Below are 15179 nucleotides of genomic sequence, written 5' to 3' on the forward strand. Positions count from 1 at the left end.
TTTGCATATCGAGGTGCTAGAGCTGCCCCAACTCATTATATGTAGAATCCTTACACCAAGAAAGGTAGGCAACTGGACTGGCTTTGAACTCCGAGGAGAAAGGACAGTGTTCTAACTCACTTCAACATCCAGATCCCTAACTTTATTACATTTCCTCCCACCCCAATCCCACCCCCCCCCCCCCACATTTTTGCCTGATTTTTCCCCTCTGAAGGCACTGGCTTTTTATGGGGTACAGTTCCACTGTTACCAATATCCTTCCAGTACCTTGCCCAAGTGGTCATTCTTTATGCATGAACTAGTCAGAGTGTTGACAGACTATTGCACATTGGAGATCATCACTGCTGAGCTCAACCCTATCCTGACTGGACGGCCAGGTACGGGCACTTTCTAGTAGGTTCAGTATGCATGAGGTGCAGAGTCTCTTCTGGCATTGGTGCGTTACTTTTCACCTCACCCATGCTGAACCTGACCAGGAGTGCCGTACACTGGATGGCTGAAATGGGAATGTGTTTCATGTCCAGCACAGAAATTTCTCACCCAACAAAAGCTTTTATTAAAAAAAATTCAAAATAGTTTTTCACCTGCCAAATATGAATGTTGACATGCTGGGATAGATTTTAACTACCGGGTGGCCAAATGGTGGAGAGTGAGTGCAGGGAGTGAGGGGGCCAGAGCCATTTCGAGGTCTGGACCTCATTTAAAGAGAGCTGGTGAGCTGCTCACCCCAAACAGGTGTCCCGATGCAGCTCGCCAGATTCAGGCTGATATAATATTGGATGGCCTCTGGTAGCAAGGTAAATCTTGGGAGGGTGGTTTGTGGGGGAGTCAGGGGGGCAGCATCTCGGATTATTTTTGGGGGCCCAGAGGAGCGTTGGCGCAAACAGGTTGGTAAGGTCATCAACCCCATTTTGAACACATTAGTGCCTCGTTAACACCAATATGGCCAAATTAAAATGAGCCCCGCTAACTCTTTAATATATTGATGTATACTTCAACAAAAATTCATCCACAAAAATAGTTTGTCAAAAATTTTAAATGAAGACAGTGCACTTTGAATCGGTTTCCAGGATTGATGTGTCTGCTGGGTTGCATGAGTATTTTTTTAAAATTGATAGTTCTGCATCAGTGGTGGAAAGTATTGTTTAGTATATTCACCCCTCACTTTTCAATCATTGGAGGAATATTGGAGAAACTGAACTGCAGATTTTCATTAAAAAGAAAAACATGGCCACTGGAGAGCTGAAATAAAAACAGAAAATACTGAAAAATGCACAGCAGGTCAAGTCATTGTCTGATTGTGAGAGATGAGACCCTGTGTCAGAACTGGAAGGAAATATCGCTCTGAAAATGCTTTTTAAGCAAATATGTAGTCACAAACAAGAAGGGAAGGGAACAGATTGATGCTGAACTGGACAAATTAAAATCACAACAAAGAACGGAACAGACTTCTTCAAGGCTGGCTTATCTGGAAGGGAAGTTGATCAAACAGCAGAGATAAAAAGAAAAATTGCAAATACTGGAAATGCACAGTAGGCCTGTCACAGCCTGTAAGAGCAAGATGGGCTCACATTTCAGGTGGGACTTTTAACCAATACATCTGCAAACGTCCTTGTAAAACCATTGCTGAGGACAGGTCTATTTCATTCTCGTGTGCCATGCAAATATTGACATGATCTTGGCAATCAAGTCTTAGGAATTGTGAACCACAGTGTGCTATTGAATATGTTACTTTTTATTTATTCTTTCAAAAAGGCTACTGAGGCGATCAAAGCAGTTGAAGACAAATTTTTGCGTTTCACAATGGATTTGATTTTCATTGAGAAAATTAAGCGATTTCTGACAAACACTCAAGCAAGAATCAAAAGTGAGGTAAGAGAAGCTGTCAGGGTCAATGGTTAAGTGGGGACATTGCGAAAACCGAATGTACATAGTTTTTCGGTACCAACATATTTGACTTGAGGACTGCAGAAAGAAAAATTTTCAACTGCTTCCCTAATTACTTGGTGAGCTGTACAGACAAGTAGGACCCATTAGGGCAATTAGGGATGGGCAATAAATGCCGGCCTTGCCAGCGACGCCCACATCCCGTGAACGAATAAAAAAAAAAATATTTGATCCCTGGTCTGTGCTGAGTTAACTGATCTTAGCTAGGGAGGTGCTACAAATGCCTCTGGGCTAGGGAGAGAAAAGACCAGTTAAAGGTTTCTGTTTCTAACAGTTATCCTAGTAGAAAGTGCACTTGTGGATGTCTGGTGAAGACAGATGAGTTTAGTGAAATTATAAACCTCTTCTTTTAGAGTGCTTTCATGATTTTGCTAGAAGTGCCAAATAGAGGAAATCTTCCTGCTATATTTAAATGCTATTAATACATAGGGGAGAATTTTAACTCTTCCCGCTGGGCGTGAATGGAACGGGCGAGCAGATAAAAGGGAGGGGCTCCATTTCCCACTCCATTCCCGCCGATCTCTGATTTTAACGCCACTGGTTTTGGAGACGGATGAGGCACCCACCCAGACTCAGGCGGGGGAGCCTCATGCATAAATGCTAATCAGGATCCAATGACCTCAATAGGATCCCAATTAGTCCAATAGCATTTCAATTAGGACCTGAGCAGAGAAGGCAACGCAGCTTTCCACCTAGGCTGAAGCAGGTCAGCAACTAGTGGGAAGGATGAAGAACCCTCCAGGTAAGTGAAAAATTTCCATTGTGGGGCAAGGAGAAACAGGAGCGCTCCTCTGGGTCCCACAAGGAAAGTTGCAGCAGCCCCTGTCCCGGACTCCTCCCCCCACCTTCCCTATCGCGAGAGTTTCCCGAAACCCCTCCCCACCACTTACCTGGAAGCCAGTGAGCGGCCAAGGGCCGTCTGATCTTTACCTGCTAGAAGCCGCTCTGCGCCCTCTTCCCCCATTAAAAACAGGAAGTGGGCCGACAGTATTTAAATGAGGCCTAAGAATATAAGAAATAGGAGCAGGAGTAGGCCATACGGACCCTCAAGCCTGCTCCGCCATTCAGTCAGATCGTGGCTGATCTTCGACCTCATCTCCACTTTCCCGCCCGATCCCCATATCCCTTGATTCCCCTTGAGTCCAAAAATCTATCTATCTCAGCCTTGTATATATTCAATGACTCAGCATCCGCTGCCCTCAGGCCTGGGAGTTAAAATACTCCCCCAAGCCTGGATCTTTGTTCAGGGAGTGCCTTTCGCACTCATCCTGCTGCCCAACCACCTGATACATATTCTGAGTTAAAATCAACCCCATAATGACCAAAGGAAATCTTCTTCCCCCATATGTCTGCAAACTGAAAAATGGCATTCAGAATTTTTCAGAATTCAGCATGATACACTGCACTGAAAATGCAACACAGGAATTTTTACACTAACATAAGTAACAATATTGTAAGTAAATTGTCTGCAGTGTTGCCCACCATCAGTTAATTAATATAAGTTTTTTCATACACAAAAGTGGTGACGGAGATGGGAAAGTGATTTCAGAAACTCACCTGAACCATGCTGGGACCAGTGTTCTGGCAAACCGAATAACTAGGGCGGTAGAGAAGGCTTTAAACTAAATAGAGGGGGTAGAGGGCTCAGGTGGGGCGAAGTTTAGATTGATAAAGAGAAAAGACAAGGAAGTAGTACAGGAAAGTGATGAGGGTAATGATAAACAGAGTGTGTCAGGAAGGGACAGAGCGTACAAACATAAGAGTGCACTAGCAAATGGGGCCGGGGTAGGAAAGAATGGTAAAAAGACAAAATTAAAGGTTCTTTATCTGAACGCGCGCAGCATTCGTAATGAGATAGATGAATTGACAGCACAACTAGAAACAAATGTGTATGATCTCGTGGCCATTACAGAGACTTGGTTGCAAGGTGACCAAGGTTGGGAGCTAAATATTCAGGGTTATTTAACATTCCGGAAGGATAGGAAAAAAGGTAAAGGTGGTGGGGTAGCTCTGTTAATAAAGGATGAAATTGGTATAATAGTGAGAAATGATCTTGGCTTAGAAGATCAAGATGTCGAATCAATTTGGGTGGAGGTAAGAAGTAGCAAGGGAAAGAAATCACTGGTGGGAGTAGTATATAGGCCCCTAACAGTAGCTGCACTGTAGGCAAAATATAAATCAGGAAATAAGGGGGGCTTGTAAAAAAGGTAATGCAATAATCATGGGCGATTTTAACTTTTACATAGATTGGACAAATCAAATTGGCAAAAATAGCCCTGAGGAAGAGTTCATAGAGTTTAATAGGGACTGTTTCTTAGACCAATATGTCAGGGAACCAACCAGGGAACAGGCCATTTTGGATCTGGTAATGGGTAACGAAACAGGATTAATTAATGATCTCAAAGTAAAGGATCCCTTGGGAAGCAGTGATCATAACATGATAGAATTTCACATCCAGTTTGAGAGCGAGAATCTTGGGTCTGAAACTACTGTATTAAACTTAAATAAGGGCAATTATAAAGGAATGAGGATGGAATTGGCTAAAGTGTTCTGGGTAAACAGATTCGATGGTATGATGGTGGATAAGCGGTGACAAACATTTAAAAAGATATTTTATGCCTTGCAACAAAAATATATCCCTGTGAGGAGGAAAAACTCCACAAAAAGGGTGGACCAACCATGGCTAACTAAGGAAGTCAAGGGTGGTATCAGGTTAAAAGAAAAAGCATACAACATGGCAAAGATTATTGGTAAGCCCGAAGATTGGGAAAACTTTAAAAACCAGCAAAGGATGACTAAAAGAATAATAAAGGGGGAGAAAATAAATTATGAGAGTAAACTAGCAAGAAATATAAGAACTGACAGTAAAAGTTTCCACAAGTATATAAAAAGGAAGAGGGTAGCTAAAGTAAACATTGTTCCCTTAGAGGATGAGACTGGGGAAATAATAATAGAAAACAAGGAAATGGCAGAGGATTTGAACAGATATTTTGTATCTGCCTTCACAGTAAAAGACACTAATAACATACCAATAATAGTAGAAAATCAAGGGGCAAAGGGGAGGGAGGAACTGAAAACAATCACTGTCACTAGAGAAAAAGTACTATGTAAACTAATGGGTCTAAAGGCTGACAAGTCCTCTGGTCCTGATGGCTTGCATCCGAGGGTCTTAAAGGAAGTGGCTACAGAGATAGTGGATGCATTGGTTGTAATCTTCCAGAATTCACTTGATTCTGGAAAGGTCCCAGCGGATTGGAAAACCGTAAACGTAACACCCCTATTCAAGAAGGGAGTGAGCCAGAAAGCAGGTAACTATAGACCAGTTAGCCTAACATCTGTCATTGGGAAAATGCTAGAATCCATTATTAAGGAAGTAGTAGCAGGACATTTGGAGACTCATAATACAATCAAGGAGAGTCAACATGGTTTTATGAAGGGGAAATCATGTCTGACAAATTTATTAGAGTTTTTTGAGGTAGTAACGGGCAGGGTGGATAAAGGGGAACCGATGGATGCAGTATATTTGGATTTCCAAAAGGCATTCGATAAGATGCCACATAAAAGATTACTGCACGAGATAAGAGCTCATGGTTTTGGGGGTAATATACTGGCATGGATTGAGGATTAGTTAACTAACAGAAAACAAAGAGTCGGGATGAAAGGGTCATTTTCAAAATGGCAATCTGTAACTAGTGGGGTGCCGCAGGGCTCAGTGCTGGGGCCTCAACTATTTACAATATATATCAATGACTTGGATGAAGGAACAGAGTGTCTTGTGGCCAAATTTGCTGATAAAACAAAGAAAGGTGGAAAAGCAAGTTGCGATGAAGACACAAAGTGTCTGCAAAGGGATATTGACAGGTTAAGCGATTGGGAAAAATGTGGCAGATGGAATATAATGTGGGAAAATGTGAAGTCATCCACTTTGGGAGGAAAAATAAAAAAGCAAAATATTATTTGAATGGAGCAATACTACAAAATGCTGCGGTACAGAGGGATCTGGGTGTCCTCGTACATGAAACACAAAAAGTCAACATACAGGTGCAGCAGGTAATCCGGAAGGCAAACGGAATATTGGCCTTTATTTCTAGGGGGATGGAGTATAAAAGCAGGGAAGTCATGCTACAACTGTACAGGGTGCTGGTGAGACCACACCTGGAGTACTGCGTACAATTCTGGTGCCCTTATTTAAGGAAGGACATACTTGCATTGGAGGCAATTCAGAGAAGGTTCACTAGGTTGATTCTGGGTATGGAAGGGTTGTCTTATGAGGAAAGATTGAACAGGTTGGGTTTATACTCATTGGAGTTTAGAAGAATGAGAGGAGATCTTAGTGAAACATACATGATTCTGAGGGGACTCGATAGGGTAGATGCTGAGAGGATATTACCCTTCATGGGGGAATCTAAAACCAGGGGGCATAGTCTCAGAATAACAGGTCGCCCATTTAAGATGGAAATGAGGAGGAATTTCTTCTCCCAGAGGGTCGTGAATCTCTGGAATTCTTTACCCCAAAAAGCTGTGGAGGTTGAGTCATTGAATACATTCAAGGCTGAGTTAGACAAATTTTTGATCAGCAAGGGAGTCAAAGGATATGAGGAAAGGGCGGGCAAGTGGAGTTGAGGTAAAAATCAGATCAGCCATGATCTCCTTAAATGGCGGAGCAGGCTCGAGGGGCCGAATGGCCTACTCCTGCTCCTATCTCTTATGGTCTTATGGTCTAACTCGCTCCACAGAACCACCTACTGGCTAGAGCCTGCAATGACATAGTCGCAGGCAACTGTTTACATACAGTGTTTACATTCTAGATGTTTGCATAGGCAGTTTCAATATTAAATGTTGAGATAAGCACATGACCAAAAATTGTGACAAGAAGTTGGGAAGAGAGTGTGTGATTTTAAATGGCATATAGATATTAGCAGAGTGCTAGATAAAGAATAGTAGTGATTCTGGATTTGAGATGCATTGCAATTAATAGCAACAAAGGTTTTAAGTGGTAAATTTTACAATTTAGTGTCCAATGGGAGTGTGTATTGGACCCAGAGATCAGCATGCCCACTCTGCATTTCACATGATTTTCCAATCATTAGCATTAAAAGAAGTTCATTGTCAGGAGTGCTAAATCATACAATCTAGCCTTATCACCTATGACTATATTGCAGGTATCCATCAGCAACTACCACACGCTGAATATAGCTTCCCACCTTGAGCAGTTTGAGAGGAAAATAGATGCATGTGCCCGACCCAATCTGGACAAAGAGGTCAGTTGTATTTCTATTGCAAAGCTTTATCCTATAATTACAGACCAAAATGTGATTTTTTTTTCCACCTTTGCACTCATGATTGTTTTTCCTCTTATCACCACTAATGGTTAGATTTTCCTGGATCACCTGAAATAGTAATACCGCCACTTCTCACAGGCTAAGTCCCAATAAGGATGCTCCAAGGCAGTTTTACACTTTCTGCACTTTCGATGCGTTTGCAGGAGAGCAGCCTTCATACACAGCTGTCCCGTTTTACGTTCACTGGGGGAGCTGGTCTCTGTAACATTGTTTCAATGTACAATACTGAGATCCAGAGTGCAAATGCACAGGACCAGGTCCCTCCGTGTATTTAGTTTGCTGAAACCTTGCTGCCTTAATCCAGCAGCACATTCGTAAACTCACATTTTAACGGGTCATGAAGCTGTCTGGTACCTGGGTCATTTACACTATGGAGTGCAGCCAGCAGAGGCAGAATCACGCATCTGTTGTTGATTGCACACCTGTAATGTAAAAGCATTTATACTACTCTGGGTGCTTGCCAGTCCCTTTTTTAAAAAAATATTTTTTTTCCATCTACTCCATTTGTCTATTTCCTATAATCACTTTCTTGCCTCCTATGAGCTCCAGGCTTTTAAAACCAAAGTTTGACACCCACCTCAACTTCTGTCCTACTCTTTTTGCCATTTGTGATGTCCTGCATTACAGATCTTGATCTTTCAGTGAGGTTTCTCAATTTTTAAAAATTCCTCAGACAAGTATATCCCAAGCTGCTGCAGTGTGAAAAATGCAGTACAGATACCCAAAAGGGACATGCATTGCTCACTTTGTGGGGAAGCTCTTGCAGCCTCTCTCACACTCTCCTGTGCAAGATATTAAAAAAAACTCTTGTCATCTGATGGACAATCCCTCTCTCACTTCTCTAGTCTCTAATGTCTCTTTCTTGCCATTGCAATCTTTCTAATTTATCTGTATTTTATCATCTATTATAATCATTGCTCCTCTCAATCCTCGTAAGCTGCAAATAAACCTTCCTACAATCAACACTCATCATACCGTCTCCTCCTGTATCTTATTCTCCCCTGCATTTCAAAATTATGAATTCCTTACTATCACCTTTCCTTTCTTCCACAGTCCAGATTCTATTAAAAGCCACGGTTAGCATCACCCTACCACTGCTACCTGATTTCATCGAATCCTAGAATTATACAGCACAGAAGGAGGCCATGCGGTCCATTTATTCCATCTTTTCTCCAACTTTTTTCACTCCTGGTGTTGCCCTTCGCTATCGGGTCTTCTCTTCGGTTTCTCGATATTCTACAACTTTTGAAATCGTGCCAAATGTGGCATATCCTTTCCTGGCTAACGTAAGATATGGCAAAACAGTGGCACTGAAAGGCTGGCACATGACAGTCATTACATTCCACTCACAGTCGCAACCTGCATTTCTCTAGTTTGCATCTTCGGTTCATTTTTGAAATGGATGAAGCAGCAGCATTTTTCAATTCTTGTTTTGCTTGTAAATGTTCTCACGTTCCTTTTATGTATCTCATGTGCCAGTAACTGTGAGGTATGAGTGAGTGTTACAGGATAACCAGCCCTTTGAGTTTCTCTCAGTCCCTGTGTGAAAGTCCCCACTCACCCGTGACAGTTGAGATGTGGAAAGGACTACACAAAACCCTATTCTTCCGCTTCTCGGCAGAGTATGTTGGAGCTTCCATGGACCATGACACCGTGCAGCCCCCTATTCAAAAACAATAGCATTTGAAAGCAATTTTTTAACCAAAAGAATATGGAATGAGTTATTTATTATCCACGCGATTCTCATTTTTCTGTTACATCATCTCATATTAATATAATTTTGCATCATTTATACACCTGAATTTTTGATATTTTAAGTGCTATAAACTCCTGCTATCACACTTAAATGCAGTATGAAAAATATCCTATGTGCATGCAATCACATCACACTGGCACATTCAGAAATCTATCGCATTAGCTATAGAGACCAGGAAGTTCCCAGGTTTGATCCCTGATCTATATGGCTGACGCGGCAGACTTGCAAAATGTGAGTTGTCTGAACTCTGCTGAGGTAGTAATGAGGGTGCTTACAATTGGCCTCAGGATCCCTGGGTTAAAGAAGCTAAAATAAAAAAATATATAGCTCAAGTTCCTGCTTCTGGTCACTGTCCACTGATCCCTACTGAAAAGTGCACATGTGGATGTCAGGTGACGACACAATGAGGCTCAGCTGTGATGCATCCTGTGGTAAAATAGCTTGCCAATGCTCATTCGCCAGGCCAACACACAAAGAATAGCCACCTGGTAAAGTGCTGGAGGACTGCAAGCACTCTCAGAACCCGACTCCAACATGAGTTAGCAGCTTCAGGAAAGGAAGGGAATACAAAAATAAATTACAGCAGCATTTCCCCTCTTACTAACTGCTATACGGAATAGAAGCCCAAAATGATATCATCTGAAAGCAAATTAATTGGTAACTGCATATTTTAAAGATAAGTAAACTGCAAATGTTGGAAATCTCAAATAAAAACTGCAAATAGAGGCTATACACATCAGCATTCAAGAAGAGAAAAGGTAAGTTAACATTTTGGATAGAAGACTTTCATCAAAACTGAGAAAGAAAGACTGGTAAGTCAACCACATCTTTTGTTAGCATTCTATGGCAGAGACAACGAAAACAGGTTTAGCTTGTGTGATTTCTGTTACTGCAAGTAATATAATTGTGACCCCCCCCTCCCACAGATTGTGACGCCTGAGGAACTGTATCACTTTTCCAAAGTTGTTAGGGACTTAATGGAGAAGAGGGCCATCTATCTCAACTGTTTGGTGGTAAGTGGAATCTGTGTGTGTGTGTTTTTACTAAAAAGAAATCTTAAAATTACATCCCCAGATAGCTCGTTAGGTAAATAGAATGCCTTGTTTGATACTGAGCCATGAAGGGCAGAAAGGTCCCAAGTTCAGCCTTTAGTTTGTGCTGTTAGCTGATCTCTTGGAGCAGTAGTGGAAGCGCTACAACTGGCCTCAGTGCGTCTGGGCTAGGGAGGTCAAAAAGCAGCCAACACCCCGAGCCAGTGAGGACTCCTGCAGAATACAAGTGCAGGGATGTCGGCTGAAGACAGGATCAGGCTTTGATACCACCCATAGTTGAATGAGCAAGGTACCAGAGCCCACAGCTCCATGTCTTCAACACTTACAAGAGAGAAGAGAAGGGGGAAAAAAATGTTCCATTCATCAGCACTGACAATCCTTTACCTTGCATACAAAACAAATATAATGTAAATTTTAAGAAAGGATTCTCAACAACAAAGAAACAAATTATAAAAAAAGACTTTGTACAGTCTAATAGAGTAAGAAATGTGATCTATCTCGGTTGGACACTCCCCGGTGCAGTCCATAAATTTCATGGCCTGCAGGGGTTCTCCAGGGATCTGACATCAGATATTAGGGAGGACCAAGGGGGTCAAAATTTTAAGTTGTATAAGGCCAGATCTAGGTTCGCTGTCAGGAGGTGGTTCTTTTCCCAGAGAATAGTGGACCTCTGGAACACGCTGCCAGCTCCTGCGGTGGACGCTGATTCACTGAATTCCTTCAAGCGAGAGCTGGACTTGTTTCTGGCTGGGGCAGAGATCACCTTGTACAAAAGGTAGGTGCTATATAACATTAATCAGTCCCAGAGTGATCTCCTGGACCAGTTTTGATCACCTAAGGGGGTCGGAGAGGAATTTCCCAGATGTCTTTCCCCCCAAGTTGGCCTGGGTATTTACCTGTTTTTTCACCTCTCCCAGGAGATCACATGGTTTTGGGTGGGGTGAGGAGTGTATATCTGGTGACGCACAAGGCATCCCAATTGTGTGCGACAGGCTGGATGCACCAGAGGGTCTTTTCCTGCCCGTCATTGTTTGTATGTTCGTATATTGCTTGGGCCACTCTCACTGTGCCTTAAAAATGTCATATTCTTATTTTTTTCTTGCATATTTTTGTATTTGTTGACTTGCTGGCAAAATATTTCTGTTGCTGTATATTTACAGTGATAGCACTATTTTCCTTTGGATAATTGACACTGTCTTTTAAACTTAGAACTTAGAACAGGGGTTTGTTTCTGAGAGTGTGTCAATATTTGCAGGGGACACTCTGGGAGAATGCCATTATTTTCAGGAGGTTCCTGAGAGCATACCATTATTTGCAGGTTCTGGGGGTATGCCAATATTTTTAGAGAGTCCCTGAACTGTATCAATATTTTGCAGGGAGTCCCCTATACAGAAAAGTTTGGAAACCACTGATGTAATCTAAAGAAAGATCATAGGCAGAATTTCCAAGAGAAAGCTCCCATTATATAGATGCAGAGATTGGGAAATCGTGCAAATAGGCTGTAGGTCTGAATCTCACAATGCTAACCTCACAATTTTTTCGGCAGGACTTAGAAAAATGCAATGTGAGCTTTTGCCCAAAAGGGAAAATTTGTAAATTTATTTAATTAGCTGTCACGGACAGATTCCTGTGCTTTTTGAGTGGAATGCACTGATGCCATTGTGAGCCTGTATAAAATGAGCACTGGAGTCAAGGCATGATCTAGCCTTTGAGAGTAGGATTCGCAAAGGTGTTTTGTATTGTTTTTCCTATTGCGTTAGGAGTTAGTTTATTATTAATTTTTGGAATTATTTTGCTGCATCTCGATTGAAAAGGGTTCACCAAAGGAAAGAAAGAATGCAACAATTATTTGTTTGTTACCCTCCCTCTTCCTACCAGTGTACTGCTGCCTGTTGAAATTTTGCTTGGAGCTCCCCTTTAAAACTGAGCAGCAGCCCTTTAAGAACTGCTTTGTTGGAAATACCACCCCTTCGCCATCGCATGGTCTAATGTGCACAGGGAGCATGAAGAATTTATTAAAATGAACTGACCTTGGGATTTCCAGTGAGGTCAGCTTTCTGTTGAACAAGTGCATGGTGCGTGAACTTCAAGTACTCTGGTATTGACGCTTTGAAATAGCCTTCAAACATAGGAGTAGTGGCTGATGTGCCCATGTAATTCCAGTATACAACTGATCTTTAATACCCCATTTATATTGCGGCACTGCCTCCAGAGCAAGATCATCTTCAGGAGTGGATTCTGCTGCCATCCTCCTTAGGCAAAGGCAAACAGCCACTTGTGGCAGCACTTGGTGCCAGCTTTGCCATTTTGATCCTTGTCACTTGCGGACCTTCTGTTGACATCAGGAGTAATGAAATCACAAAGGCAAATTTTGAGCAAATGCCCATGTGTATGTGTGTTGTCGAATCTGCCTGGCAATAAAAAGACGGCAAGTTCAGCACCAACGGAAAGTGGCTCACATTGATAGTTCAGTATGGAGTATAAGGATGGCTTTATTGTATTTGGCTTTGACGACCACCAATGCTCAAAATAATTTAATTGTCAATCATCGTTTAGCTAAATTGTTTGGGCTATTCGGCTTCTTTCATTTTTCTTTATCCTAGGATCCAGCCTTAACAGAAATTCCTCTCCAGGGGCCAATTGCTACAGCCACTCGTGTTGAATTTCAGAAACAGGAGAGTAAAGTGGGATTCTCTTTAGATGAGAATGTGCTGCAGCCATCCAAAAAGGGAAAAAATGTCACTGACGATGCGGCTATTGGTGTTATCAAAGAAATACTACAGTAAGTGAAAATGGCTTAATCATTTCACTGGCACTAGCAGGGAACCGATGACAGCATAGACCCCCAGAAATGTGTGTCTACAAATTCATCATTAGGCTAAAGCTCCCACAAAAGTAAATGTAGGATGCAGTTTGTGTTTGTGCTCTGAGTCTTTGTATTGCATAGCACAGCCCAACATGGAACAGAGAATGGCACTCAACACCAAATGTAAAAGAGGGAGAATGGGCAACAAAGGTCACTATGCCTTGACAGAAGCAAGAAAATCTTCCCATTGTCTGAGGATTAGATGAAGTATGGAGGGAGGAGGCTAGTGTGGATCATAAACACCGGCATGGACCTGTTGGGCTGAATGGCCTGTTTCTGTGCTGTACATTCTATGTAATATTGACATTTTTCTTACCTATTTCTTGGCAGACATAAGTGCAGTTATTCAATGTTGCATTCAATATTATTCAAGGTTCTCGGCCACCAAATCTTACAAACTCATACACTTTCCAGGGGTGACTGGATAGTGATCGGAGAGGGAACTCTGGCTATTTCTCCCCTCCCAAGCCCAGGGACGCTAGGACACAATGTTTCAAATGTCCTTGGATATGGAAATTGTGCCAGAGGACTGGAAGATTGCCAATGGAACACCTCTGCTCAAAAATGGAGAAAGGGAAAAGCTATAGACCAGTCAGCCTAACATTGGCAATATCCTAGAGACCATAACATGAGATGAAATTATTGATGGTTGGAAAGACATGGGTTAATTAAGGACAGCTGACATGGATTTGTAAATGACAAATTGGCCTCGATATTAACCCCCACCACCCCACGACAGGAGGGAGAGGGTTAGGGGAGGATTAAATTTTTTTAAATGGGGAGCGCATCCCCAATCCACTGCGTCCGTGCCCGACGGAGCGTCTCATGTTGTGCGAGTTTGTGTCCCCCCAAAGCCCCGATCTCTTCCCTCCCTCCCTCCCGCAATGGCTGACTCCTCCCCTCCCCTCTCCAAGCCCCAATCTCTTGCTTCCTCCCCCCCTCCCGATTGCCGGGGATTGTCCCAAAGGTCCCCAGCTGCGGCCTCCTGCCGCTGGTTTACCCACCTGTCAGCTGGCCAACCTGTCAATTTGGCCAACTGATAGGCGGGAAATGGAAGGAAAAAATTATAATGAGGTCCTGCCATTCAATTCGTCAGGATCTCCATGTCCCCGGCCTTGCTAGGTTTTCCCTGCGTTCCCCTACATCCTCCCCGTAAATATTGGGGCCATCGGGACTGACAAATTTAATCAAGTTCTTCGAGGAAATAATGGAGTGTATTGATAATGGAAAAGCTGTGGATGTTGTGCATATAGATTTTCAAAAAGCATTTGATAAGATGCCGCATAGGAGGGTTGTTGATAAAATTAAGACATATGGTATTAAAGGAGTGTGGCAGCATGGATAGCAAATTGGTTGAAGGACAGAAAAAAGAGAGTAATGGTTAATGGATGTGTTTGGACTGGAGAGTTGTAAACAGTGGGGTCCCCCATGGATCAGAGTTGGGGCCATTGCTCCGCAAACCTAGATTTGGGAGTAGGGGGCACAAAATCAAGATTTGGAGACAACACAAAAATAAGTGCGGTTAACTGTGAAGAGGGCTTTAGGTGGAATACAATGAGATGAAAGTTATGTTACAGCTGTACAAAGCTCCATCTGGAGTACTGCATTCAGTTCTGGGCACCGCACCTCTGCAAGGCTATATTGATCTTGGAGGGGGTGCAGCATAGATTCGCCAGAATGATACCAAGGCCAAAAGGATTAAATTATGAGGACAGGTTGCATAGACTAGGATTGTATTACCTTGAGTATTGAAGATTAAAGGGTGATCTAATTGAGGTGTTTAGATGATCAAAGGATTTGATAGGGTAGATCGAGAGAAACTATTTCCTCTGGTGGGAGAGTCCAGAACAAGGGGGCATAACATTAAAAATTGGAGCTAGGCTGTTCAGGGGTGATGTCAGAAAGCACTTCTTCACACAAAGAGGAGTGGAAATCTGGAACTCTCTTCCCCCAAAAAGCTGTTGAGGCTGGGGGTCAATTGAAAATTTCAAAACTGAGCTTGATAGATCTTTGTTAGGCAAGGGTATTAAGGGTTAAGGAACTATGGCGGGTAGATGGAGTTAAGAGACAGATCAGCCATGATCTAAATGAATGACCAACAGGCTTGAGGGGCTGAACGGCCTCCTCCTGTTCCAGTGTAGGTGACCCCTGGAGGACATAGATAGGTTAGTAGATTGGCATATAGATGTAAAATGAAACTTAATGCGGGGAAATGT

At 42.6% G+C, this 15179-nt stretch overlaps 1 protein-coding gene across 2 annotated transcripts in view; it reads left to right on the forward strand.

Annotated features, from left to right (window-relative positions):
• Nucleotides 1-15179, forward strand: part of ccdc180 (coiled-coil domain containing 180) — a 99968-nt gene that overhangs the window by 56811 nt on the left and 27978 nt on the right. For both annotated transcript variants that reach the window (XM_067969854.1, XM_067969855.1), the window contains 4 exons: nucleotides 1756-1872; nucleotides 7110-7208; nucleotides 9972-10058; nucleotides 12701-12879. In XM_067969854.1, coding sequence (XP_067825955.1) covers nucleotides 1756-1872; nucleotides 7110-7208; nucleotides 9972-10058; nucleotides 12701-12879 — 482 coding nt within the window. The remainder of the gene's footprint in view (nucleotides 1-1755; nucleotides 1873-7109; nucleotides 7209-9971; nucleotides 10059-12700; nucleotides 12880-15179) is intronic.

This window comes from Heptranchias perlo, chromosome 31, assembly GCF_035084215.1.
Source record: "Heptranchias perlo isolate sHepPer1 chromosome 31, sHepPer1.hap1, whole genome shotgun sequence".
In the NCBI taxonomy this organism is placed as follows: domain Eukaryota; kingdom Metazoa; phylum Chordata; class Chondrichthyes; order Hexanchiformes; family Hexanchidae; genus Heptranchias; species Heptranchias perlo.